Source organism: Chionomys nivalis, chromosome 1 (assembly GCF_950005125.1).
Source record: "Chionomys nivalis chromosome 1, mChiNiv1.1, whole genome shotgun sequence".
Classification (NCBI taxonomy): Eukaryota; Metazoa; Chordata; class Mammalia; order Rodentia; family Cricetidae; genus Chionomys; species Chionomys nivalis.
Genome location: NC_080086.1, coordinates 148,621,614 through 148,648,385, shown reverse-complemented (window position 1 = coordinate 148,648,385; position 26,772 = coordinate 148,621,614). Strand labels below are relative to the sequence as shown.

Genomic DNA, 26,772 nt, shown 5'->3' with positions numbered 1-26,772 from the left:
TTTCCTGGTCATATGGCTGCCTCTAGCCACAGGAAACCCTGTGGAGTGCAGTACTCACGTGGGCACTGCTTTCTAGGCCACGGTGTGCGTCCATGACCAAGGAAGGAGCAAAGGTGGTAAGGACAGAAGACTAGTAGTGCGTGCCCGGCCCGTGACTCAGCTCTGCTCCCTCTGGAGCCATTGCGGTCTCATTGCCGGGGTCAGGGTGACTTCTTACAAGGACCCACTGCCCTCTTGTTAATTCTACCTAGGAGCCAAAGATGGGTCAAGAAATAAACCCTCAGAGTGGGCGTCTGGTTCCAAACCACACAGAGCTTGTACCTGGCCAGACTCCTACAGAGACACCCTGGATAAAGAAAAATCAACCAAAGGCATCTGGGGTTCTTGAAATAAGGAAATACACGCAGAGACATCCCCCTTTGAGTGCTTTTCTCCAGACCAAAGCTCAAGGGACGAGAAGGCCTGAAGTCCCTGTGAGGTTTTTATTTCCTGGAACAACACGCAGAAAGACTAAATCTGAAGTACATGTTTGTTTAATTTATTCTGTTGCGTTAGCCTTTGGGTCTTTTCCTTAAGGGATGAGGGCTGTTCCCATACCGACCGCTTACAGCTCCTCTGTATCAGATGTTACCACCTACTGAGGGAATCTGGGCCATGTTAATGGTGGTGAACGGCGGTGATTGGAAAAGCCATAGCAGAGACGATCCACGCTGAACAAAATGCCCACACTGAGAAGGCTGCCATCTTTTGTTAAATTTGCATTAATCTTAGAAGATGATCACTGCTGTATACTTCCTGCGTATTTTATGTGAACACTGCACTTCACAAAACACCCAGTGTTTGTCACAGATTTTCATCAGGTACCTGGGAATTGTTGGAATATAAAGTGTGGACCAAGGTCTGACAATGCCCTGTCCAAACACATCCCAGGTGTGACTGAAGTGGCATTTCTGTGCGATTTTAGGATGCCTCCCCTGAGACTGAGAGCCTGTGCTGGACCAAAGAAAAGGCATTTCCTAGATATTCCTAGAAAATAGCAGGACTTCCTACGCTCCCTAGGGGAGTCTGTAAGATGTGGACACACACTAAGGACTGGGTCCAGTAAGGAAGAGCGTCATTTTTGCCCACTTTATTGCTCCGCCTAGCATGTGACTCTCGGGTCATTAATGAGAGTCCACAGCAGGGACCCACAGCCATAGTGGGCTTAAGTATCTCATTCCCTTTACCTAAGTGAAGGTGCCCCGTAAAGGACCAGCATGATGAGACCTGTAAAGAAGATCCCGAAAGAGACCTTCACTCGGGTCTACAAAATGGAAAGAGAAAGTACTCGTAGGTCTTTTCTTCTCACCAGGGCCCCAAAGTGAGAACAATGGTCTCCGCTTTTGAAAATATAAGCAGGAAACGTGGTTCATTGGTTTCCATCTGAGCTCAAGAAAGGAGCAGAGCCAGCGCTGAACTTTCTGAGCAAGGAGACATCAGAATTTCTCATGGCAGAGTTGCCTCTTCTCCCCTGGCACAATTCTTGCCACACTTCCCATCTGGTACCAACCAAAATTACTTTCACATTTTATAGTGTTCAATCAGCCAAAGGCTTGGTTTAGTGACTCCAGAGTCTGGACCCCCAAAGACCACCGGGAGACCAGATCTGATGTAAAAGCAGAGAGAGTCTTCCTAATTACAATCAAATCCAGTCTCTCATCCATCAGATGCAGGGCATGCGTTGGGAGAAGAGCAAGTGTGGGCTGGGGGTCTGCACGTCGCATAGTCACAGTCTCGGGAACGGCACCTCTGGACTCGGTACCTGTCCTGGCTTGATTGGTTATTACAGCAGCGGGGAAATGGATGCATCTGGTGCTGTGGTTCCTGCATTCCGACCTTCTCAGTAAAGCGCGTCCAGAGCCCGTTAGCCTCGCCTCTGTTTGCTTCTTTTCCATATGGGGGACATCTTGTGGTTTCTTGTGGGTTTTGTTTTTTGTTTTGTTTTGTTTTGTTTTAGGTAACTTAGTTCAAGGTCAGGGGCACAGCACATCCTGCTGGGTCAGGGGCCTACATTCTGGATGGTCTTTTCTGCAGCCTGTCATGGCTACCAAATTGTCAAAGCAGGGGTCTGGGTAAGGGCTTGGGTCCTTCACTGTTTTATATTATAAAGATGTAAGTATTTAGGAGTCAGGTGTGGTGGCTCATGTCTTTAATCCCAGCACTTTGGAGGCAGGGGCAGGAGTATCTCTGAGTTCGAGGCCAGCTGGTCTACAGAGTGAGTTCTAGGACAGCCAGGGCTACAAAGAGAAAACCTGTCTCAAGAAAAAACAAGCAAAATTTTTTTTAAAAATTTAGTATTTCCTCAAACTCCCCATAACTGAAGCACTGCTGTGTGACATTTCCTCGGTGAGCATTTGACTGCGTAGACTTCTGAGGTCTTAGGCCACATGGATTTTACTCTGTGTTGTCAAGAGTTGGGGTAACAGAAGGATCTGAGGCGCCCTCACAGTCAGTGTATGGAATCCTGCAAGGTCCAAATTTCAATGAAAGACTCTGTCTCAACCACAAAGCAGAGAGGTCTGTGAGAAGACTCTGGGGGTAAAGGCGCCTCTACCAAGCCTGAGGACTTAGGTTGGCCGCTGGGGCTCACAGGGTGGAAGGAGAGAACCAGCTCCCACAAGCTGTCCCCTGCCCTCCACATACACATGCACTGGGTGCACGCACACATGTAAATAAATGTAATAAAAACATTAAAAAGGTAGAGATTGACTGAAGGAGACTTCGCTGCCTTCCACATGCATGCTTACACATGCACATGTACTAACTCACACACATACAAAATGCTTGTGGGGGACCAACATCTTAAGATCCGGGGATGTGCCCAAAGTATCAAGGCAAGCATAAAGTATAGATAAATACATGACCATGGTTATTATTACACCGCTCACTCTAGGAACCCGTGAAAGGATGAATGGATAAGGGAAATATGAGATATACATACGTGTCTGTTGAGGAAAGAATGCGACTTTATTTGTAATAGAATGGATAGATGGAGTTAACAATTATTATGTTAAGTAAATAAGCCAGACTTAGAAACACAAATATCACCCGTTTTCTCTCATAGGTAGAATCTGGTTATTTTTTTAAAGACATGAAAGGAAAGAGAAATGGGTTGGGTGGGTTGGGAGAAGGAAGGAGGCTAGCAGGAGGGGAGAGGAAGGAACTGAGGAACGCGGGAGCTGACTGGGGCTAGAGAGATGCCTCGGTGGTGAGGAGTGCTCGCTGCTATTCCAGAGACCCAAGTCCAGTTCCCAGCATCCATGTCAGGTGCATTACAACTGCCCATAATTCCAGCTCCAAGGGATTCAATGCTTTCTGTCTTCTTCAGGCAGACACACACACACACATACACACACACACACACACACAAATAAATAAACAAATAACCTTTCTTTGGTTTTTCGAAACAGGGTTTCTCTGTATAACAGCCCTAGCTATCCTGGAACTCACTCTGTAGACTAGGCTGGCCTTGAACTCACAGAAATCCATCTGCCTCTGCCCCCTGTGTGCTGGGATTAAAGGCATGTGCCACTACAGCTCAGGATAAATAATCTTTTAAGGAGGGATGTGTGTTGTCAAATCATAAAATATATTATAAATATATGAAAATGTCACAATGAACTCACCTTTAATAATTAATATACAGTAATAAAATGAATTTATTTTCTTTTTATTTATTCAATGCATCTTTTACATAATGCACCTTGATCTCATTCAGTTTCCCGTCCCTTCGCATCTGCCCTCTACCACTGCAACCCCTCCCCCCAAAAAAGTTTAAGAGAAAAATGAAATAAAGGAAAAAATTAAAAATGTTGTCACAGTAAGTCACGATGCAAACCCCTTTGGTCATATGTTTTACTCACAAGTGTTGGTTGCAAAGTCATTGGTCTGGTTCGAGGCCTCTGGTTTCTGCTACACCATCGATGCTGGGCCCTCACTGAGACTCTTCTTGGATATTCTGTTGTTGCCCTATGTTGTGGAGATTCTGAAGCTTTGGGTCTGAGGATCTGGTCCCTTCTCAAGCTCCAGCATCATAGATGGGGTGGATGTTGGGGCAGGCCAAGTCGTAACCCTGGTTCTGGGCCTGGGCTGCTGCAGGGTTGGTCCACTGACTGTTTCTCCCTGACCTCACCACCAGAGTGAGCTCTCCAGCACTGCCCCAGCTAGCTCCTCGCTGCATCACTGAACAAGGGGTGGGGCCAGTTCTCCTGCTTTCCTCCGAGTTGGCTCTCCCCACCTACGCCATCAGGGTCAGCTCTACATGTTGCCCAGGAGAAGTGCAGGGCTACTCTCACCAACTTGTGAGGGTACAGACAGCCCTCTGGCTCTTAGGACCCAGGGCCAGCTCCTCCACCTTCCTCAAGGGTTGATGGACAGAAGGGGGAGGCCATCTTTCCCTTGTCTATGCTACCACAAAACAGATGAGAAATGGGGACAGAGCTCCCACGCTCACCACTTTGGGGCTGGCTCACTCACCCCTCAGCCTACAGGGTTGGCTCTGTTGTGTTGCTCCAGCGAGGTACAGGCCTGCCCTCCCAACCATTGCAGCTGCTGGGGCTTAGAGGCAGCTCTCCCCTCTTCTTACCTCAGGGACAGCTCCCCCATTTGTCTTAGGCGTTAGTGGGTGGAGGGAAAAGGGTGTCTCTCTCCAGCCCATGTTGCTCCATGGCAGATGAGAAGTGGGCCTGGGTCTCTCACACCCACGTTCTCGGGGCTGGCTCACTTGTAACAAGGTCAGCTCTGCGGTGCTGTCCAGATGAGCCGCAGGGCTCACTCTCCCGGGTGTTGCGGCTGGTGAAGGGACCAGCTCCCTTGTAAGGGGTGGGGGAGGCATCTTTCCCTTGTCCTCACCACCTCACCACAGACGAGGGAAGCTGTACCAGCTATGTCCCCCTCACATGCTCAGGGCACTTGTCCTGTGCTGTCTACAGGGTCAGCTCTACTGTGCTGCCCAGGCGAGGCTCGGGGCCTGTTCTCCTGAGTGCTGCAGCTGGTGAGGGGGAGGGGAAGAAGGCATCTTTTCCTCACCCATGCCACCACATGGGATACAAGAGGGGTGTGTCTGGCTCTCCCCTACCATGCCCTCAGGGCCCTCTCAGCCGTGCCCCTGATCATAGGGTCAGCTCTATTGGGCTGTCCAGGTAGTGCAGGACCCTCTCTTCTGAGTGCTTGAGCCAGTCAGTGGTGTGGCCATTTCTCCCTCGTGCTGCGGCCAGTGGGGTCGGGGCCTACTCTGCACAGTCCTGTCCTCTTGGCTTTTGGTGGTATAAGGGGCCAGGGATATCAACAGAGACCACAGCTGTGTCAAGTCAGGAAACCAGATATGGGTCCCAGCAGCAGCCCCGGTTCCGACATCACCTTGGCACTGGGTAGCAATCAAGCCACACACCTCTGCCAACTCCCTTCCTCTCACCTCTTGAGATACGCCTCTGTCCACAGGACATGAACCATCTCCCCCCCCACACACACACACCATATCTCGCTCACTCTAATGGTGCCCGTCTGTCTAGTGCTACAAAGTGCTGGGTGTGCCTGTGTTTTCTCCTTGGAACCCGGAGCAAACAGCCCCAGACTGCACATGGGTCTCACTGTCCTGCTCAGTTCACCATGACGCTGGGTGCCCTCATCACAAAGAGATTTTTACAGCGCCCGACCGCCCTGTCGGGGCAGAGCTTCTTCTCCAGTCCTATGACAGGCTGGGGCTAGAAGGTGTTTGGTTGAGTTCCAACTGTCCAGGCCGCATGCCAAGAGGTCAGAGGCATTGCTGGAGTCCTGTGACATGTCCTAAAATAAAGATTATTTTTTACAAAGAAGATAAGTGCATTGTTTACTTTGTTGCTGTAATAAAATACAATGGCCAAAGGAACTTATGGAAGAAAGAGTTAATTTTGGTTTCTGATTCTAGCTGGAATGTCCAGAATGGTGAGTGGAGCATGGTGGCAGCCAGCCAGAGCAGGAAGCTAAGAGGCCACTCCAGCCATAAGCTTGAAGCCCAGAGTGCATGGTGGGTAAGACTAGAAACTCGCAAATGGAGTCAGATTTTTCTTTGGGCCGCCAGCTCACAAAACGTGACGCGGAGACTTATGATTAATTATGGAAGTTCAGCCTATACTTGGGTTTGTCCCACTAACTCTTATAACTTAAATTAACCCGTTTTATAATTATCTTTGTTTTGCCTTGTGGCTTTTTACCTCTCTTCCATCTTGAACCTCCTGTTTCTTGGCTATGTTCTCCGGCATTTCTCCTGCACCTAAATTCATCTCCCTTTCTTTTCCCTCCCCCAGAAGTCCCACCTAACCTCTTCCTGCCTAGCTATTGACCATTCAGCTTTTTATTAAACCAATCAGAAGACACCGTGGCAAAGACACATCTTCACAGTGTGGAGAAAAGATTATTCCACAACACTCAAATCTGTCCCCAGTGATGTCCTTCCTCCAGTAAGGATGTACCTCCCAAAGTCTCTCCAAACAGCACCGCCAACTGGGAACCAAGTGTTCAATACCCGAGCCTATGAGGGACATTTCTTGCTCAAACTACACAATATGTAACAAAATAGATTTGACTGAATTATATAAAAGAAGAAGGAAATTGTGTCACTTGCATAAACATGGATGGAATTGTAGGTTATCACATCAAGGGAAAGAAAGCAGATTCAGAAAAGCAAATATTGCAAGTTTTCTCCCAAATATTGAAGCTAAATTGTTTTAAGAAAAATGAGGCAGAAACATGTTTGGGAAAGGGAAGGGGAGCAGAGGGTGGGCAAAGAGAAGAGAAGGCAGTATGCAAGTATGAATGTGATCAAGGCATGTGTAGAAAATGTCAGGAAACATTATTTTACATAACCAATGTATCGAAAAAGAAACGCAGAGAAACAAATTCTGTCGCCTTGTACTCTTTAGGTTAAAAGAAAATGAGCATTCTAAAATGCAGATCAGCCCTGTGCTAACAGGGTAAATACCAGAGTAGTTGGTATTACTACAGTCCAGACTCTTGCTTAGCTGGGAGCTCTGGAGGCATCCCCCAAAGGAGAGACATGAGCCTTACACCACCACTAATATCACCACTCATGGTGATGGTGACATTAACTAACACACTCGGCATGACGAATGAATTAAGGAGTGTATGCTTCATTTCTTTGTCAATTTACACACGCTAAATTCTAGAGTCATCTAGAAGAGGGAACCTCAGCTGGAAAAAATTCTCCGTCAGACTGGCCTGTAGCTCAGTCTATGGGCCATTTTTCTTGATTAATGGCTGATATAGGAGGGTTCAGCCCACTGTGGGAGTTGCCGTCTGCTGTGGAATATTACTTTAACTATAGGTATTATACATTTGTTTATGGTGTGGATATTACTTTAACTAGACAAAAGAAGATGTGTTACATTTATTTATGCTACTTTTTTGAGCATGTAAAGATATGTGGCATTTGTCTTACCTTGCCTGCCTACAGCACCTGATTGGTCTAATAAAAAGATGAAGAGCCAATAGCAGGCAACAGAGGGATACATCGGCCTTACGGGCAGAGAGAATAAACAGGAGGAAGAATCTAGGCTTGAGAGAGAAGAGGAGAAGAGAACAAGGAAGAACGAGAGTGACACACTCAGGGCCAGCCAGCCAGACACAGAGAAGCAGGTTAAATTAAGTTACAAGAACTAGTGGGACAAGCGTAAGATAAGGCTGAGCATGCTTAACAAATAGTTAAGTCTTCATGCCATGATTTAGGAGCGGCTTGGTGGCCCAAAAGAAAGCCTGCCACAGCCATTCTTGGACAAGTGGTCCTGGGTTATATTTAAAAATTTAAGCTAAGCAAACCACGGACAGCAAGAAAGTAAGCAGCAATCCTCCATGGCCTCTGCATCAGGTCCTGTCTCCAGTCTTCAGTCCCAAGTCCCTGTCCTGGCTCCCTTCATGATGGATTATACACTTTAAGATGAAATGAACCCTTTCCTCCCCGAGTTGCTTTTGGCTGTGTTGTTTATCACAGCGAACTGTGGTCCTCTACACCCTTTCCACCCCTCTTCCATGATGCTCCCTGAACCCTGGACGCAGGAGTTGTGCTGTGGGCGCATCAATTAGCGCTGGGCACACCACGGTGAGTTCTCTGCATTTTAACTACTGACCTTCTGAAATGGTCACCTGCTGCTGGAAGCAGCTCAGAGAAACCAATTTTGAGATATGAAAGTGTTTGGGTTAAGGCTTCACCCCAGACCCTGGCATCCATTTATCCAAAGAGTTTGGAATGTGGGGTGGAAGTTCCATCCCAAGCCCCCTCCCCTGGGAGTTGCCTCAGTCCAGACAAAAACGTGGTTTTCCAGTCTTCCTTTCCCATTTCCTGTCTGGGGGGCTGGAAGGTCACCCTGGAGCATTGGTATCCATTAAAGTTGGGCTTTTTCTAATTCAGTTTGATTTGGTCTGATTTGGATTACTGCGTTGGCAGAGAGGTTTATTGGGGCACAAAAACTTTTCAGGAAGAATGAAGTGAGCTGTGAGTTGACACAGGTGAGCACTGGGAAATGTTGGGACGAACACTGAGAACTCCTAGAAACTAATAAGTGAGGATAACTCGACTGGATTTGAACTCACAGAGATCCGCCTGCCTCCACCTTCCGAGTGTTGGGATTAAAGGCGTGCGCCACCACCATCCGGCTAAGGAAATAATTCTTGCTACCTCTATATTAGAGGGACACTTATGTACCAGGAAAAGCTCACAGGCTTCAGAAATCTAAGGCACATAACATAATAAAGGTCCAAAAGGGTCGTGGTGTTTGACCAGTGAGGAATTGAGAACGTGGCTCAAAGATTTCAGAGCCAAAAAGAGGACGGGACTAGGAGAGTGACTCAGCCAGGACAGCACTTGTCTCACAAGCTTGAAAGCCTGAGTTTGACTCCCAGAACTTGTGTGAAAAGTTGCACGTGGTGGCCTGCACTTGCTAGGGAGGTGGCAGTGACAGAATCCTCAGGGGCACAGGACAGCCAGGACAGCCTAGCCAGAGAGCTCCGGGCCAGTGGGAAGCACTGTCTCACAGGACAGCCAGGACAGCCTAGCCAGAGAGCTCCGGGCCAGTGGGAAGCACTGTCTCACAGGACAGCCAGGACAGCCTAGCCAGAGAGCTCCGGGCCAGTGGGAAGCACTGTCTCACAGGACAGCCAGGACAGCCTAGCCAGAGAGCTCCAGGCCAGTGGGAAGCACTGTCTCACAGGACAGCCTAGCCAGAGAGCTCCGGGCCAGTGGGAAGCACTGTCTCACAGGACAGCCAGGACAGCCTAGCCAGAGAGCTCCGGGCCAGTGGGAAGCACTGTCTCACAGGACAGCCAGCACAGCCTAGCCAGAGAGCTCCGGGCCAGTGGGAAGCACTGTCTCACAGGACAGCCAGGACAGCCTAGCCAGAGAGCTCCGGGCCAGTGGGAAGCACTGTCTCACAGGACAGCCAGGACAGCCTAGCCAGAGAGCTCTGGGCCAGTGGGAAGCACTGTCTCACAGGACAGCCAGGACAGCCTAGCCAGAGAGCTCCGGGCCAGTGGGAAGCACTGTCTCAAAGGAGGTGGATGGCATCGCCGAGGGTGAGGCCTGAGATCACCCTCTACCCTCCACATATGCACATGTACCTGCACATGCACAGACATGTATGCATACATACACACTCACACACATATACGCACATGTACCTGCACATGCACAAACATGCACACACACGCACACATACACACTCACACACATATATGCACATGTACCTGCACATGCACAAACATGCATGCACACATACAAACTCACACACATATATGCACATGCACAAACACGCATGCACACATACACACTCACACACATATATGCACCTGCACAAACATGCACAAGCATGCACACATACATACACACTCACACACATATATGCACCTACACCTGCACATGCACAAGCATGCACGCATACATACACACTCACGCACATATACACACATGCATCTGCACATGCATAAACATGCATGCACACATACACACTCACACACATTTACGCACATGTACCCACATGCTTAAGGAAACAATACAGGAAACAAGGAGGTGTCATAGGAATAGAGTAAGTCTGGTTTTAAAGTACCTAAAAATTCTACCAATAAAACAAAATTCATCACTGCTATTACAGCAGCACTGTTCTCCAGGACAAAACAGACTCCAATTCTGAACAAGGATAAAGCAATAGAAAAGTTTATTATAAAAACAATAAGCAAATTAGCTGGGCTGGGCAGAAGCAATACAAACTGGATGTATTGGGGTACAGAGTGGGGTTGGAGCAATCAGATCAATTCTCAAGGAGAGAACTGACTTCACCAAACTGGTTAGAAGGTTGACAGAGAGCTTCTAGAAGCACACCTGACATACCGAACACTGCAGTGTCGTCTATTAAATTGCTAATTTGTGCTCATCCTGAATTAGCTGACTTACAAGATTTGCTTTGCCATCAAAGCGTGGATAGGGAACAACTTGAGTTTGTAACGAAACAAACTGACACTCACTGAGAACTGTACGCTCATCTGTTTCCGCCTAAAGATTCCCTCATGCAAAGAACTGAACTTCTAGTAGAACATGGAAGACTCTTGTCAGAAACCTGAGCAGCAGTGTATAGAAGCTGCAGGTGAAGACTATTGCTGAGAATCCAGAGGAGGACGAATGGGAGCACATTACAGTCATCTCCTGGGGGCTCCTGGGTGACTTTCTCTTTGGAAGAACTCAAGGGTGACGAGCATCAATACATCTGATTTGAGTTATACTAGAGGATTGGTCGGTTTCTTTGCTAAGTCAATTGAACATCTGCCAACTGCCAAAGGTGCCTTTTACTCTTAGTTCTGGATGACGGAAAGCAGAGCATTTGGACAGTGAAGGGTGGGTGGGGTTATCAGGAACAAACGCAGAAAGCAGATGAGGTCTAGTCTTATGGACCAGGTCTTAGTCGTCTTGCATAAACTGACTGATGATAAAGCGAGCAACCTCCCATATTTTTAAGATCATATCCAGTATCGCACTTTGGTTCTCCACTTCCCTCCTAGCATTTTGCTGTCTCTCTGTGTAGTAAGCCTCTGTTCTGGTGAACTCCCTCTCCATCTGCGCCTTTCTCCTCTCCCTCGCCAGCTGATCTTTCAGGTCTCGAATCTGCTCTTCATACTCATCTCTTATCCGCGCTAGCTCTCTCTCCAACTCCTGTCTGTAATGCTCTTGCTTCTCCCGGGTTTGTTTCTGAATCTCTTTCTCGGCACTTCCGTACATCTTGTTGGTAAAGCATCTTCCTCCATTTTCCATCACCATGTGCTGGACCAAGGTCAACAGCTGTGTCCTCTGGTCCTCCTGTTCAGCTCCTGATGCTCTGTTGTTGAACAAACAGTAGCGACCCTCGAACATACGGATCAGCTCTTGAATGACTTCAGGAGCTGACTTTAAGTACTCACGGATATCGGTGTCTTCCAGGTCATCCTTCCTGGTGAGCAAGAGAATCATGAATTTTCTAGCCTTCTTTCCAAACATGCTTAGAATCTTCTGTGTAGCCTTATGATCTTCCACGGTGTAGCGCCCCAATGGGACCACCAGGAGCAGAGCATGGGGCCCTGGGGAGGTCAGGGCAACACAGCGGGCGATCTCTTTTTGCGTGTCAACATTTGGTACCTCAGTGTCAAAAACACCAGGCGTATCCACGACAACAAGCTCTCTCCCACCCCAGGTGCTCACCCTCTTCTCACAGACCTTGGTAATGGATTTTGCACAAATGCCAGAATGAAACACCTTTTCCCCGAGGATACTGTTCCCTGTTGCACTCTTTCCTGCTCCCGTTTTTCCCAGTAAGACAATTCTCAGTTGGGAATTTTCCTGGTCTTGGTCTCCAAGCTCTAGAACATCAAGGAAATAAAACCAAGTGTTAGACGCAGTCCCCAACAGTTAAATGTGCAGTCCCACCATCCAGAGCCTGCTCTCTTGCTTCTCTGCTTGCGGGCTTTCCCTCTGGCTGCCATCTCTGCCCTCCCAGGGTCTACAAACAACCCCTGGGTCTAAAAGGCCATCTTGAAGGACTTGACAAAGAGGTTAGGGTATCTCCCTTGATCTCTTTTCTTCACTGCTTCTTTTCAGTATTCTTTTGAGCTCTTCCTTCTGACCCTTTGTGGTTTCTAAGCCCCCAGAGGAGGAAATAAAAGTTTCAGAAGAGAACTGTGAGCTGCTTCCAACAACGATAATGGAATCCAGTACAGAACACAAAGGATGAGTTTGGGGCATTTGCCAGGAAGAATGTCTTTTTTCTGATTTATATTTAAAAATGACTTGTTATTCTTACAACTGACAGCCAAGTAGGGGTGATGTACAAGTTTTAAGATAGTTCCCCATACTGATCCAGGCCCTCTGTATGTGTGTATTACAGCTGTGTAACTTGGTTCTCCTGTGGGACTCCTCTAACAGTGGGAACAGGGCTGTCTCTGACTCTTTTACAGGCTTTTGGGACCCTACTCCTCATACTGGGTCGCCTTGCCCAGCCTTAATACATGGGAAGGTGCTTAGTCTTACTGCAACTTGATATGCCATGTTTTGTTGATGCTCATGGGAGACCCACCCTTTCCTGGATGGAGATAGAAGAGGAGGAGATTGGGGGTGGGCAACAGGGAGGGACAGGAAGGGGGTGAGGAGCTGGGAGGGGAGGCTGGAAAAAGTTGCAACTGGGATGTAAAATAAATAGATGAATACAAATAAAAATAAAATAAAGACTTGGAGGAGGGGAGATAATTCCCCGTGTTTGGAAACTAGAGTCCCATGATGAAGAAATAATACGGCTGAGAACACTGCCTGAGACGACCTAGGAGAAGACGTGAGGGCAGCTCCTGCTAGTATTCATTTAGCTGCACAGCGGAGACCCCCATTTGAAAAGTTCTTGTAGGCTTTGGTTCCTTGGCCATAGGAAGGAAGAATGGGAAAAGGTCCCAGTCGTAGATCCTGTGTCCTGATTGGCCACTGTTGGTCCATGTGGGGATTAGCCATGGTTAGCCATGCGTGCCCCCAATCCTTCCATCCCTGAATCCCTTCTCTCTGGGGTGTAGATGTTCAGCTCTTCCCAGTAAAATGTAGCCAGTGGGTCTGGCTCTGGAGGACACGATGACACGCTCTGACTCTGGAGGACCGGCATCAAAAGTTCCAAGAGCCTTTAAGCACCACAGGCTGCCTGCTCCTTTGATTTCTCTGCAGCCGCCATGTGAAGATACCTGGACTAGCTTGCTGGACAGCAGCATCCAAATGACACCCCACCATCCTGACCTGCCCAAGAGCTAGTTCACCACCCAAAGCTTTTGAACTACAGGTCGTGACCCCCATGTGGGGCCACAAAACTGAACATGAGAAGCAGGTAAAAAGCTAACAACAGTAAAGGATTCTGAATACACAGCAACTAAAACTCATTTCAAGATCACGGGTTTAGTGAACCTGTAATGTCTCTCACCGCCTTCCCTGTGTTTTATGATGAAACGGCAACCTTGGTTCTGACCAAACACCACCAATACTTGGCCTCACTCATACCATGCAGCACCAATAACCGCCGCCCAAAGCATTTTGGCTCAGATTTGAGACTATTGCCACTTTGTATTGTGTACTTAGTGAGTGGCATTCTTACAGCTGATTATTGAAAAACTAAAATACCAGTCAACCCTGGAAAATGTCCGAGATGCTCTATCCTGCAGTAGCAAATATTCAGCCACACCCACATAAGCAAAACACGCAAACCTCCTCACTAGTGTGCAACTATGCTTTTTTTGAAGTTGAAGAAAAACAACAATACATTCATTAACTTTAGATTTCTTATTTACCTTCTTTGAGCATGCCATACACTTCTTCAGTGTTGCCAAGGACTCGTTGTTAAACCCAACTTGTACGTAGTCATAGTGTATGATGAATGCTTTAAAGGGATACAATACTGAACATCTCCATTGTTCACAGAACTATGTTTTGTGGTGAGAACACTTAAAATTGACTTTCTTATCAAATATAAAACACAGTATGAAGTATGTTCACTATGCTATGTAACAGGTTTCCAGAATGTATTCATCCTATCTAACTGAAACCCCTTACTACATGGACAGGAAAAATATGTTTTAATCTTTAAGAAGTGGCAAATTATAAGTATGTATGTATGTAATTTATTTCAAATTTCTTATCTTTGATTTGTAACCTATTTTATATACTTATGTACCTGAAGTCACATAAATGTTTCTTGAAAAGCAGCAGCATGGGGGGGGGGGGGTGTTTCAGCCCTAAAGTACACACACCTGTGAGTCTGCCAACACCCTGATGGGACCCACTAGCTTGCCAAAGTGCATCTGTGAGCCTATCGGGACTCTTATGGGGGAACCACTAGTGTGTCATAAGTACATGAGTGACACATCTGTGAGCCTATCGGGACTCTGATGGGGAATCACTAGCTTGCCACAGGTACATGAGTGAGTACCCAACTTTAACAGGTATGATTCAGACCCCAGGAATGCCTGACTCACAGCATCTGGAGCCAGAGAAATGGGTGATATTTGAAGGTACTACCCTGTAAGGTAGTCTGATAAAACAGCAGAATCTCAACTGACATAATGAATATGGTGGGCGGGGAGCTGGGCATGCCCAGTGAAACACTGATTTATTTATTAGTTGGAAAATGAGGAACCTGGAGCAGGGAACCAGATGGGGGATCAATTGCCCCCACATTGTTTTCTCCCGATCCTCCTTTAGGAAAGGACAGAGATATCACCAGAGAAGCCACAATCAAAGAGGCCACAGGCAGCCTCTCTGCTATGTTCACATTGCAGGAAGGAGGAAGTAAGAGGCTGTGCTGAAGTCAGGCGAGGTGGTCCACTCACACCTGTCACTGGGCACTAGGGAGACAGGAGCAGGATGGCTGCCACACGCTCCCAGCTGGCCTGGCCCGCAGTGTGAGAGTCTGTGTCCAAATAAACAAAAGACGGAAAAAGAAAGAAGAAAGGGAGGGCTATGCCAAGTTGAGGAAGACTGACAGGCCCTGTGGCTTCTCTTGCTTAGCCAGATGGACGTCACCCTATGAAGAGAGGGAGAGCGCCAGGAGAGTCCAGAGAAGTGGGCGAGCCGAGAAATGCGAAGGCAGCCGCTGACAGGGCTTTATCCTGCTCAAGTGGGGACTGACCATCAGGGCAGGGGGGACTGCCTATCTCCATGCCTGCCTCCCCCCTTCTCCACGCTCCCGTACCCCCACGTCCCCGCACCCCCATGTCCCCGCACTCCCAGAGCCCCCGCATTCCCACACCCTCACCCCAGCACCCCCACATCCCCACACTCCCGCAGCACTCCAGCTCCTCTCACCACAGCCGGCCCTGGGCTTTCCAGTTGTGGACCCCACACCGTCGTACTGGGCTGCCATTGTCTCCTGACTCTGCAGATAAAGAAACAGCCTTGGCATTTTCTGAAGAACACTTGGAACCTAATCTCCTGAAGCCAGCATTGAACTTCCGGCCATAAACTCCAGACTTTCATTTCCCCTGCTCCATACCCCAGACCTCACTTCACTCCATTTTCAGGCTATTCTTTTTCTTACACAAACTTAAATACTTGCAGCACCTTCTTGCGCTTGTCCTGGCCCCGGGACCTCTCTCAAGCGGTTGAGTGCTGTAGCGCCTTTTACAGGTGTTCCTTCAGGGTTCCAAACTTCTGCCTCTGCTTCTCATTGTGGCTTTTGCTCTTTCAAGGACGTCTCTTATAAAGGCTGGCCAGGATAGAAGCCCTGACTACTCCCCACCTCAGGGATGGCTCCTTGTTGAATGACATCACCATATAGCCAATGGCTTTTGCAGGGCTATGGGCTCCATTACAGCCTTTGCTTCCTGCCACACATCAGCCCATCCCAAATCCTATTGACGCTCCTTTCATAAATCTCATTTGTCTCTTTGTCTCTACCTTCAAGGGGATCAAATCTACTGCCACTTGTCTTCAGGGTAACAGGCGGTGGTCAGATGCCCTAGCAAGAAGACTCCTGCTGCACTCCTGAAGCCTGGCAGTCATGTCTTCACACCACGCATTTCCCACAGCAGAACAGTCGCAACACAGTGTCAACGCTTTATTAGGACCACAGTCACTCAGCATCAAAGAGATACATTGTCTAGACCCCAATCCCCCCCATAACTATGTTGTCCTGTCTGGATGGAGAATTAACATCTTTCATTTCGTGTGAAAACAGGAAATAAGCAGAAAAGAAGCTCAAACCACTCCAAGTTCTAATACCCCAGAAATAATCACTTCAATGCTTTTGTGTAACTGGACCTCTTTTTTATGATTGTGTGCAGATAATTTTTTTATGAAAAAGAGACAGTATCATTTACTTTATTGTCTACTGTTAAGATTCGGTGTTCTGCCAGGCAGTGGTCACGCACACCTTTAGTTCCAGCACTCAAGAGGCAGAGGCAGGTTGATCTCTACGAGTTCAAGGCCGCCTGATCTATAGAACAAGTTCCAGGACAGCCAGGACTACACAGAGAAACCCTGTCTCAAAAAACAAACAAACAAAAAGACCATTTTAACTTTGCGTTTTACTTTTCACTTTGTCAATGCTTTGAGCACTCTATTCTAGCAGCACATGGAGCTGAGGTGACTGAGGGGCTAAGAGCACTTGCTGCTTTTACAAAGAGCCAGGGTTCAGTTTCCAGACCCACATGGCAATCAAAACTGTCTCTATCTCCAGTTTCAGATAGATGATCTTGTGCCTCCTCCTGGCCTCCTGGAGAAACAGACCTGCACACGGTAATATATGCATACATGTACACGTACATATCCATGAAATCAAAACACTTATAAAGTAAAAATATTTTGAGGAAAAAATAGATTTGAATTTTACTTTTCTTGCTTGAATTCCCTAGTGACTTTTGTTCATCTTTAGAAGGTGGTTTTGGCTATCGAAATGACCCGGACGTCCTGGTGTGATCATCCCTCTCTGAAGACACTGACCTCCCTGTGCGCCAGGGTCCTCTCATCTCCTGGGCTTTGTGGGAACTCCCCTTCCTGGGGCACTGCTTCAGCCCACTGCTTCCTGGGGGGCCCTGTCTAACCCCTCTCCTGCAGCAGCACCAGCCCGAGCTGCCAGCTCCCGAGGTCGCCTGTGCTCACTGCTCAGCAGCGTTTCTCCATCAGGGACATGGTGGGAGCATGAGATTGCTCTCTAACATTTGCTGTTTCCTCTCAGGCGATATGACGGGAAACTTCCTGGGTACAGGCACAACACTGGACAAAGGGCGGTCTTGGTTCTTTACCTTCCTCTGTCGGGTGGTGGCCTGTGCATGCAGCAGTCCCTTCCTTGTTAACCAATACACAGACCTGCAGAAACACCCAGCTGTTTTGCATGCTTCTTCTACCTACTACCCATAAATATTGTTGAGAACTCTGGAACTGACTGTGTCCAGGACAGGCTGGAATGTTCTCTGTTAAGGAGAGAGTCTCCACACAGAGACCCATCAATTACAGATGTGAAACAGAAAGCCAGATGTTTTTTGTTTTTTATTTTTTTGAAAGAGGCTCATTTCTTTATGTCTGAAGAGGTGGATAGAAGACAGCCTCTCATAAACTAGAAAGGGAAACCACTCAACTCTTAATGGAGCTGGTACTGGTGATTAACAAGGAGAGCCAGAGGCAGTGAAGGAAAATTTCTCAAGACTTTCTGGTTAAGGGGAGGGGGAATATTTAGACCCAGCTCATATGTAAAACCAGGACCTGTGCTTCCATAGGTGCTGATTTCATTGACTAAGTTCCCCTCCCTCGGGCTATGAGCAAACATCCTCTACTGGTTTCTGAACTGTGGCCCCAATGAGTGTAACTTAGACCTCCCTGGAGGGAGCTCAAGTCTTCCGTGAACTCAGGAAAGAATGGTTCCCCAAGGAAGCAGCTTGAAGGAAAAAGATCAGTCAGTGAGGTCCCTGACCTGTGTGCCAGCTTGGAGGAAGACACTTGCCAAGCTGTGCCTGTTCGGGATCCCCCACCCCTACCTTTTCTTCTCCTGCCCCCACCAAGCTAATTCATTCATTCTCTTCCTGGAAGAGCCAAGTTAAAAAAATTTTTTTGACCAGTGAAGGAACACTTTCTCCATAAAGAAAGTACCCTTGCAGCAACGGACCCTGAAGCATACATGAATTTGTAGGACTCAGTCTTCAGAACGGATTACAGCCTAAAATTAGCAGGCAGGAAACAGGGACCAATAAGCACAATTTCCAAGAGCAGGTCTGCCGGGAGTTTTACTAGACACGGCCAACAGAGCAGCCCCCTCCTCACCAAGTTCAACACTCCCGCACTGCACCCCGATTCTTACCTGGAAAGGTCCTGTGGCCTTCTCTGATTTTACAGCGGTGCTGAACCCAGGAGAGAGAGCCGCAGAGGAAGCGTGGGGGAGGAAGTGTGGAGACAGGAGCACACAAGGACCCACCCATCTACCCAGCGGCACTGCGGAGCTCTACAGTCCGGCGTTCTGTGCCATCTAACAAGGCACCCAGGGCCGCTGGTAGCTACTGGACGCTCGAGATAGGAGAAATCAAATGAGAAATAAAGTATTTCAATGACTTGGTTGACAGTGACAGTGACTCTCCTGTGTGCTTACTTATTTAAAAATTAGCGGGAGAAGCTCCTTGCCACTAGCAAAGAGTAGAATCTACTTTTAATTGGGGTCTTTAGATATTTTATGCTTCGGATAATTCACTGTGTGACTGGATTTCAGCGGGACCTCCCTATCATACCTCCTCCCCTTCAGGCCCAGGGAGCACTTCAGAAAAGGGGTTGGAAAGATTGGAGGTAGCGGGCGTCTGCAGGAAACAGTACTTGCTCAGTATGGCAAGGCCATTTCACTGCGGGGAGAGGGGATATGACGCTGGGAGGGAAAGGAGAGGGCTAGAGAAAGAATTAGAGAGGGGACTGGGGTGGAATTGATCAAAACACATTACGTGAATTTATAAAATTCTCTAACGATAAAACTGATCATCCTGCTACCAGCCTCTCTCTGCCTGATCTGTTCCTTCTCTCCCTTTCTCTACTATTCTGCCTACTTCGTGGCTGATTCTTGGGTGACTTTGCTTTTATCCCTTCTTATTCAGGACAGCCCTTGTTGGGTGGGTGCTTGAGGGTCCATGCAAACCTCTTCGACTTGGACTAGTCTCCTTTCAAATTCTGTCCTGCCCTCCCGCATGTATAGCAGAAGAGCCTGGCGTCTCCACACTGTTGCTATGTACTTGACAGCTGCATGCACCACCAGCCCTGGGTAGTTACTCGGACAGAGATCAGCCGGGAGAACTTAGATTTTGGATCCATCCTAACACAAAAAACAGGAGCGTGCTGAGGAGGGGGAGTAGTGGGTCAGATTATCCAAATTTCCACCTCCAGGAAGACCTATTTATTCCTCAACTCTGATTCCCCAGGTTCATCTTTGAAATCTGGTAACTTGGCACAGACTCACCAAGCAAGCAGGTGGTGCTGAGATAGGTCCTGACCAAGTCCCTTCTTCACCACAGGCCTTCTAAACCCTCCTCCCACCTTTCCACGTCCTGCACTGTGCACTGAAGGGCCCGTGAATGTGTAGCCTTCAGTATCCAGGATGCTGGAAGCAGAATAATCCCCATAAGAAACTGGCATTTTTCTCCAATCTGTGGACTCCCTTCTCTTACTTACACAAATCTCCAGTCCACCTCATTAGTTTTGTGGCAAAGAGACCAGAAGGTGATTTTTTCATTGCAATTCTCGAGAATCTGTGAACTCTACAGCTGATGTCAGCCCATTTCCCAGAACCCTCGAGAGTAAGACAGTTGGTGTTAAATGTATCTGTGCCCTTGCAACGTTTCCTGCCTGCATCAGCCACAGATATTTCCTGTCCCATCGCCTTCACCTGTCATCTTACTCATCACTTGAGTTGTGGCCATTTCACGGGGGAGAAAGGTGAGGATGGAGGGACCATGCATCCTGCCAGTAACATGAGATGGTACCCAAAACAGGCTGTGAGGAGAGGTTGAGAGAGGGAGAAACATCGTGGGGAGACCTCAGCACACTAAACTGTGCTCAGTGGTCTCCCTGAGTGTCACTTTGGACCGGCATTGGCCCAACACAGAGCTTTCCTCTGCCTTCCACCCGAAGAAGGAACCTAGCTATGGCCACTCACAGCTCAGTATTGAGTGGGTGTGTTGTGTGCACAGTGTCTCTGCCTTTTAGAATCATTGTGATAGGAGTTTTAAAAGCTTAAATTACTAATAAAACACCTAGCAAATTCATTATAAACATTACCAAAAAGACCAGTAGTTAAGAGCACTTACTGCCCTTCCTGAGGACCCGGGCTGGATTCCCAGCACTCATGTGGTGACTTAGAACCATCTGTAACTCCATTTCCAGGGGATCTGTCCCCTCTTCCAGTCTCTGTGGATTCCGTTTACACACATACATACAGGCAAACACCCATCCATATAAAAATTTTAAAATAATCTACATGAAGTTCACAGCTGGGAAACCCCATTGATGCTATGACTCCCCTAACAGATTCTGGAACTGGTGAGGGTGAGGAGCACAGTCTCCAGTTTTGTACCCACTGCTGAATGCTCCAGCCTCTAATGTATTGTCTCAACTCATGGTCACACGAACAGTCTGAGTTCAATTCTGTGAGACATAAAGCAAAACAAAGTGTTGTAAATTTGAGGAGGAAAATTTGTAGGGAAGAAGAGGGAGTGGAAAGAAGTTGGAGAACCAGAGGAATGGAATTCATTAATAAAAACAAAAAAAAAATCAAAATAATTTTTATTATTAGTTATTTTGAACCCATAGTTATTTAAAATACCCTTGACAATACAGAATGGCCATGAGTGGGTCTGTGTAACCACGTGAAAGTATTTTGTTCATTTTGTCTGCTGTATTCTATTTCCATTTAACAACGCATCAGAGATTTCAGAATCAAGATAGGTTGGCTAATGGAAAGTCAATCACACTATAACACTGTGGTCTAGCATCTAGCCCACGGCAGTGTTGTTATACACCCTGGGCAGCCTCACATCTAACACGCCTACTAAAGGGATCACAGGGCTATCAAGGGTATAAAAGTAAAAGCGCTAGCAGTGATGAGATACTTGACAAATACCTGGAAGAGGGGAAGGTGAGAGCTCACTGGACAGAGCATGGACATCCTGCACAAGCTCAGAAAGCCTAGAGGTGGGTAGCGACAGACTGAAGCACAAAACGCAGCTCAAGTTCAGAAACGCCAGCTATAAACAACCAGGTTACTAGAGGATGAAGTTGGGGTTGACGGAAACAGTGGGACCTGTCGTCTCCTCCCTCCCCCTAATTCAGAGAACTGCACTTCATCTTCTCCCAGGAAGATGGTGAGAAGATTTTCAAAAGATGAGAACCTCTCACAGAGGCCTAGGAATTACAGCACTTAAGGGTTCATTCCGCAGCCATCTGTGCCTGCTCTGCCACCTGTAGCCGGACTCTGAGGCCCACTGCAGAGCTGCCAGACAGCTTTCCTAGTGACTTATTCCTGTGCGTGTGTGAGCGTGTGCATGTGTGCACGTGTGCGTGCAGGCGCAAGCTTGTGCGTGTGTGCGAGTGGGTGTGCATTGGTTCAGAAAACAGACACTGCCATCAGGAGCTCACAGCAGATATGGACCTGGGTAGGGGAGGAGCTCATAAGAACCTGTCCACCCTGCTGAGCTGGTAACTGCTGATGGATTCGGGAAGAGAAAGAGTCATTGTCTTCCACTGTGTTCCTCCTGATCAGCCCACCAGGCTCTGACAGATTGTTTGAAACCTGCTGTCACCCACAGGAAACTAGTTAAACTCAGTGGATCACAAGGCAAAAAAATACCAAAACAAAAAGACATGAATTCAATCCGAACACATTATATGCATATATGTATGAAACTGTCAAAGAACAAATGTCATTAATGTAAAAGAATGGCATTTACATCACGATCTCAACTTGTCCCAAACTTCTAAAAGCAGTTCATGTATCTTCCTGTAAATATACCCAAGTATAGTCTCTTCAGCCTTTTCCTTCAGATTTTCCATTTTCTCATCATAATTTTTCTTTGCAGAATCCATTCGTTTCTTCTTTTCTTCTTCTGATCCGTGAGCACACTCCCTTTCTATTCTTTTGATTTCAGCATTGAGTTCCTGAGCGTAAGTTTCCTCGAGTTCCCTCAGGCATCGTCTCAGCCTTCTGTCTATGTCCTCGTATATCTTCTCAGAGAAGTAAGAGCCCCCGTTCCTGTCCACCATTTGCTCTATCAGTCCTACCAGCTGCTCCACTTGATCTTCTCGCTCCGCCTCTGCCGCTTTGTTATTAAAGGCCAGGCGGCGTTTCCCACACTGCGCGATGACATTATTTAGCTTGTCATTTGACTCGCCTAAAAAGTCTTCCAGGCTCTGGTCCTCAAGGTCATCTTTGCGAGTAAACAAGACAATCATGTACCTCATGGCCGCCTCCCCAAAAAGACTCTTGATCAGGGAGACTGTTTTCTGCTCTTCCTCCGTGAAGCGGCCCAGCTGCAGAACCAGGATGATGGCGTGAGGCCCAGGGCAGGAGTAGAGAACACAGCGGCTGATTTCTGTACATGTGGCTTCCATGGTCTTCTTGGTGTCAAAGAGCCCAGGGGTGTCAACTACAACAAGGTTTTTCCCCTTCCATTCCCTGGATGCCTTCTGGCAGGTCTTGGTAACAGCGTGGGCAGAAATCTTAGACTCGAATTGACGTCTCCCGAGGATGGTGTTTGCTGTGGCACTCTTTCCGTTCCCAGTTTTTCCTACCAGAATGATCCTCACCTCGGTGTTTCTGTGGGCGGCCATGTTGAGGCAAGCAGATTCTGAAGACAGGGAATGCTCAGATCTTAAGGGAAAGAGAGCAAAGCTGCCTATTAGATAAATGGGAATGGCCCCAATGCTTTCTTTTCTTCCCTTCCCTAAAATTTCACAATGTTCTGTTATCTTCATGCACCCTATAGAGACAGAAGATGAAACGCTACAAGGGAGGAAATAGAGACCTCGAACAGCTCCTCCATAGAAGAATGTCCCTCCATGGGATTCTGCAGGGAAATCCCAGCGGTCCTGTAGAGGTCAGGGGAAGACTTTGTGGGGTTGGCTCTCTCTTTCCACCTTTCCGAGGGTTCTGGGCACTGAACAGCGGTTGCCAGGCTTGTGCAGGAGGAGCCTTTACGTGCTGAGCCATCTCAGTAGCAACACCCTCCCCAGCACACTTTTAAAACCCTGACAATCTGGATGCCATTTGAACTGTTTCTGATAACACAGAAAGGACATTTCTACTCCTGCTACCAGCCGACACGCCGTCCCCAATGCCAGGTCCGAGTGAGTGCACCGAAATCTCTGCTGTGCCCAGCCAGGAGCATGCACCGGGATGACCATAATGTCCAATAACTTACTATATATTTTATGAAGAAGTAGGAGAAGCAGTCTAAGATGGCAAACATAAAGAAACAGTAATAAGGCAGAAGGGCTCACTCCCCCGATGTGACCAGTACACAGTTAAATGTGTGTCTTTAAATATCACATTGATGTCAGAAATGTGTTCACTTATCATATGTTAATACAAAAGAAACACACACACAAACAAAAGAAAAACAAACAAACAAACAACAACAGCAACAAACAAGACAGTTAAAACAACCCTGAATACTGAGAGAATCACTGGGGCTGCCACCACCTCAGATTTCAAGGCGGTGACACAGATGCTATAGAAATCAATAAGGAAGGAACACAGCAGACAGGAAACCCTGGGCCACCGGCAACTGCAGGTTCGTCCTGTGCTGTGCCTTCAGAGCAGCTAATGTGGCCTTCATGGCCCCACTCCACATCACCCCAGGGTCACACAGGCAGAGTCTTTGTTGTCCAGTGGGAGGAGTCAGCACCCTGGGTTCTAACTCTCCTCTGCCCAGGATGACCAGGGAACTAAGAGTCATCAGACATTTTTAGGTAGGAAAAGTGACTTAGACAAATGATCTGAGCTGTCTCCGGGCTCTGAAGAGCCTGCCTTGAGGACACGGAACTTTCTGAGAAGAGTGTCGGGCTACACTCTGTGTCCTTCACCACAGCTACCTATGGGCTGATGAAGGCTGCAGCTTGTTAATTCGGCTCCTTGTACCCCTGAGCCCCCACCTCTCCCACCAGCAGCACCCTCCCTGTGAAGCTGCAGACACAAAACCTGCACCCCAATAGATGCCCCATCCCCACTGCCTCTCACACTTCCCTTCCCCTGTCCAACCAGACTCACCTTCTTCAGGAACTGATGAGGGTTCAAGGTTTCTCTGGGCCTATGTGAGCCTGTGCTCGCGCTTAACTTTAAAGCAAAACTGCTGCATTCCCAGCCTGCCAGGCAGGAAGTTCTATGGGCGGAGTCAGCGAAGAGACTGTGGTCTTTAAAGAAACAGAAATATTTTCTTCTAACTTATGGGTGCTTCTGCTTTGTCGAGGTTAAGCCTCTGTCTGCATGTCTGCTATAATGCCAAGAATTTCAAAATCTGTTTTAAAAAATGTTTTGGATTGGTTTCTGTTTTTTGAGACACAGTCTCAGGCTAGTCTTGAGGTTCACTATGCATTGAGGATGACTGGTGTGATTTGTTCAAAAACAGCGAGAAGAGAGTCACACCGTGCAAAAGGGCTCACATAAGAGATTTAGTGAAAGAGGAGAGAGAAGGGGCAGAGACAAATCGTGGGGGGCAAGAGTAGTGGGTGGGAGGGAGGGAGGGAGGAAAGGAAGGAGGGAGGGAGATAGGAGGTGGATAAGGCCCACCTTTTGAAGGGGAACATAGCGAATGCACACAGGGGGTGCTCTTAGTGGCCGCAGCTGAGGACATATCCTGCCAGGACCTCAAGGGCAGGCCAGTCCAGGGGCCTGAATACTAACAACCCTCCCTCTTACTCATCATAAAAAGGCGAGGAGTTAGAAAAGGGTAGCAGGTGAGGTGGGGGTGGGGATGGGGATGCTGTGTTCTCGAGACTCTGCTTCATGCTGACCTGGGGGCATCGCTAGATTTGGGGGACCTGAGAAAACTGGGGGGTGATGACCATGTCCTGGAGCAATTGGCTGTTTCACTTCACCGTCCTGGCTCTGTGGAACCATCAGGAGCTGCTTGGACCTGGCAAAATGCTGTTTGAGCTGGATCCAAGTCAATTCCCCTAAGGCTTAAAGCATCTGATCCTCTCCCATCACCAGAACATCACCCAGACACTCTCCTCTCCTTCTGTCCAGTCTACCAGGAAACGCAGGTGGGTGGTTGCTGAGGGCAGTCACTGTGAGTTGGGACCTCTGGGGTGCTGCTGCAACACTAGCTAGTTAGGAATGGCCAGTGGGTCTCCAAAGAACATTCCAGTGGGAACAAGGAGCTGTAAATGATGACACAGTTCCTATGAGTGAGGCAGAGAAGACCCGAGCTCTGCAATTCCTAGCATCCCAGGAATTCAGAGAGGATTGATTTCAAGATAGCACAGGCTGCCTATTGATTCATCAAACACAGAGCAGGGGCCGAGGGCTCTGACCCTGAGAGAGACACAGGTGTCCGGCACCAGGACTTTGAGAAAAGGGCTTTGAGGAGAAGGCTGTGCTCGAGAAATGAAGCCTCACACCCAGGGGAAAGGTCAGAGGCCGGTAGCCCCACCCGAGACCCAGTTGCCAATTTTGAATGGAAGGCGAAGCCACCAGTGGATGAGCAGGCAGATTTGTTGTAGGTGGAAGAGAGCAGATCTGTTGAGGGTGGAGCAGGTGGGTAGGGTCCCAGCGTGACGTGATTACCTTTCGGTGAGCTCTACCACTGAGCAAACATGTCACAGCAGCAGAGTTAGTCTAAGAGGCTTATTGGGGCAGGAGGATGCAGGAGGGTGAAAGGGTGATTCCTCCTTCCATCTGTCGGGATCACTGGCAGAATGTTGCAAAGGTCCCATAAAATATCAGGACATAGAGTGCTGGGAAGCAGATTTCTGCTAGGCTTATTCCCCATGAGTGAGGCAGAACAAGATCCAGTGGCTTTTATCAAGTGAGGTTCAAGCCAGAAAGGCACAAACTACCCCAGAGAGTCATCACTCAAGGGGCAGGGACTGAAAGACAAAGTCAGAAGACCCAGGGGTCGGGGAAAACGAGAAAGCTACAGGCTACCCAGTGAGTCATCAGGCAAAGGGTGGAGGCTCTGAGCCTTAGAGAGATGTGGTTTCCTGGTAACAGGGCTTAATGAGATCAAAAGGTGAGAAACCACACCCAAGAGACAAGTCCTCACTTGTGGGAACTGTCTAGAGGTGGGGAAGGGGGAGGGGCTCACCAATTGTGCCAGTATTGGATGAAGGGACCCAGTGATCTGGAAAAGCAAGGCTGTCATAGGTGTATCTGATTCCAAGGTCCTGGAGTGCCTCAAATGCCTGTGGGCAAGAGGAAGTGCCAACAGAGCCTTTCCTGGTCAGGGAACCAATATTGCACCCTGGGGATAAGAGTCATGGAAGAGAAAGAAAGAAATGGGGGTGAGCAAGGTCAACCTTTTAAAGGGGAAGGCAGCAAATGCACACAGGAGGTGCTCTTAGTGGCGGCAGCTAAGGACATATCCTGTCAGGACCCCAAGGGCCTGCCAGTACAGATGCCTAAATACTAACAGTGACCTTGGCTTCAAAGCTGAGAACCTGGCGGTTCCTAGGTTCTTGAGGCTGGGTACCTCCACTGTTGGAGCGGTCTCACAATAGCTATCTCCAGCTTGGGGCTGGGGTGC

The 26,772-nt window shown here is 48.1% G+C and overlaps 2 protein-coding genes across 2 annotated transcripts; both read right to left on the bottom strand.

Moving 5' to 3' along the window:
* Positions 1-10,219: 10,219 nt before the first annotated feature.
* On the bottom strand, positions 10,220-18,500 carry LOC130880700 (GTPase IMAP family member 4-like). Its single transcript, XM_057779872.1, has 3 exons — positions 18,360-18,500; positions 15,374-15,443; positions 10,220-11,907 (listed from the first exon to the last, which is right to left on the bottom strand). Exons 2-3 carry the CDS (start codon positions 15,429-15,431, stop codon positions 10,976-10,978), a joined length of 990 nt encoding a protein of 329 aa, XP_057635855.1. The 5' UTR covers positions 15,432-15,443; positions 18,360-18,500; the 3' UTR covers positions 10,220-10,975.
* A 2,316-nt stretch (positions 18,501-20,816) lies between these two features.
* LOC130880568 (GTPase IMAP family member 9-like) lies at positions 20,817-24,333 on the bottom strand. Its single transcript, XM_057779676.1, has 2 exons — positions 24,297-24,333; positions 20,817-22,898 (listed from the first exon to the last, which is right to left on the bottom strand). The coding sequence occupies exon 2, from the start codon at positions 22,856-22,858 to the stop codon at positions 21,980-21,982; it is 879 nt and encodes a 292-aa protein (XP_057635659.1). The 5' UTR covers positions 22,859-22,898; positions 24,297-24,333; the 3' UTR covers positions 20,817-21,979.
* Between the last annotated feature and the right edge of the window lie 2,439 nt (positions 24,334-26,772).

What these genes read in the sequence shown, in the direction of transcription:
- LOC130880700 (XM_057779872.1), bottom strand. Translation starts at nt 15,431, where the DNA reads ATGGCAGCCCAGTACGACGGTGTGGGGTCCACAACTGGAAAGCCCAGG. An exon ending in AAAGCCCAGGGCCGGCTGTG is followed by an intron (nt 11,908 to 15,373) that starts GTGAGAGGAGCT and finishes TTGATGTTCTAG; the next exon opens with AGCTTGGAGACCAAGACCAG.
- LOC130880568 (XM_057779676.1), bottom strand. Translation starts at nt 22,858, where the DNA reads ATGGCCGCCCACAGAAACACCGAGGTGAGGATCATTCTGGTAGGAAAA.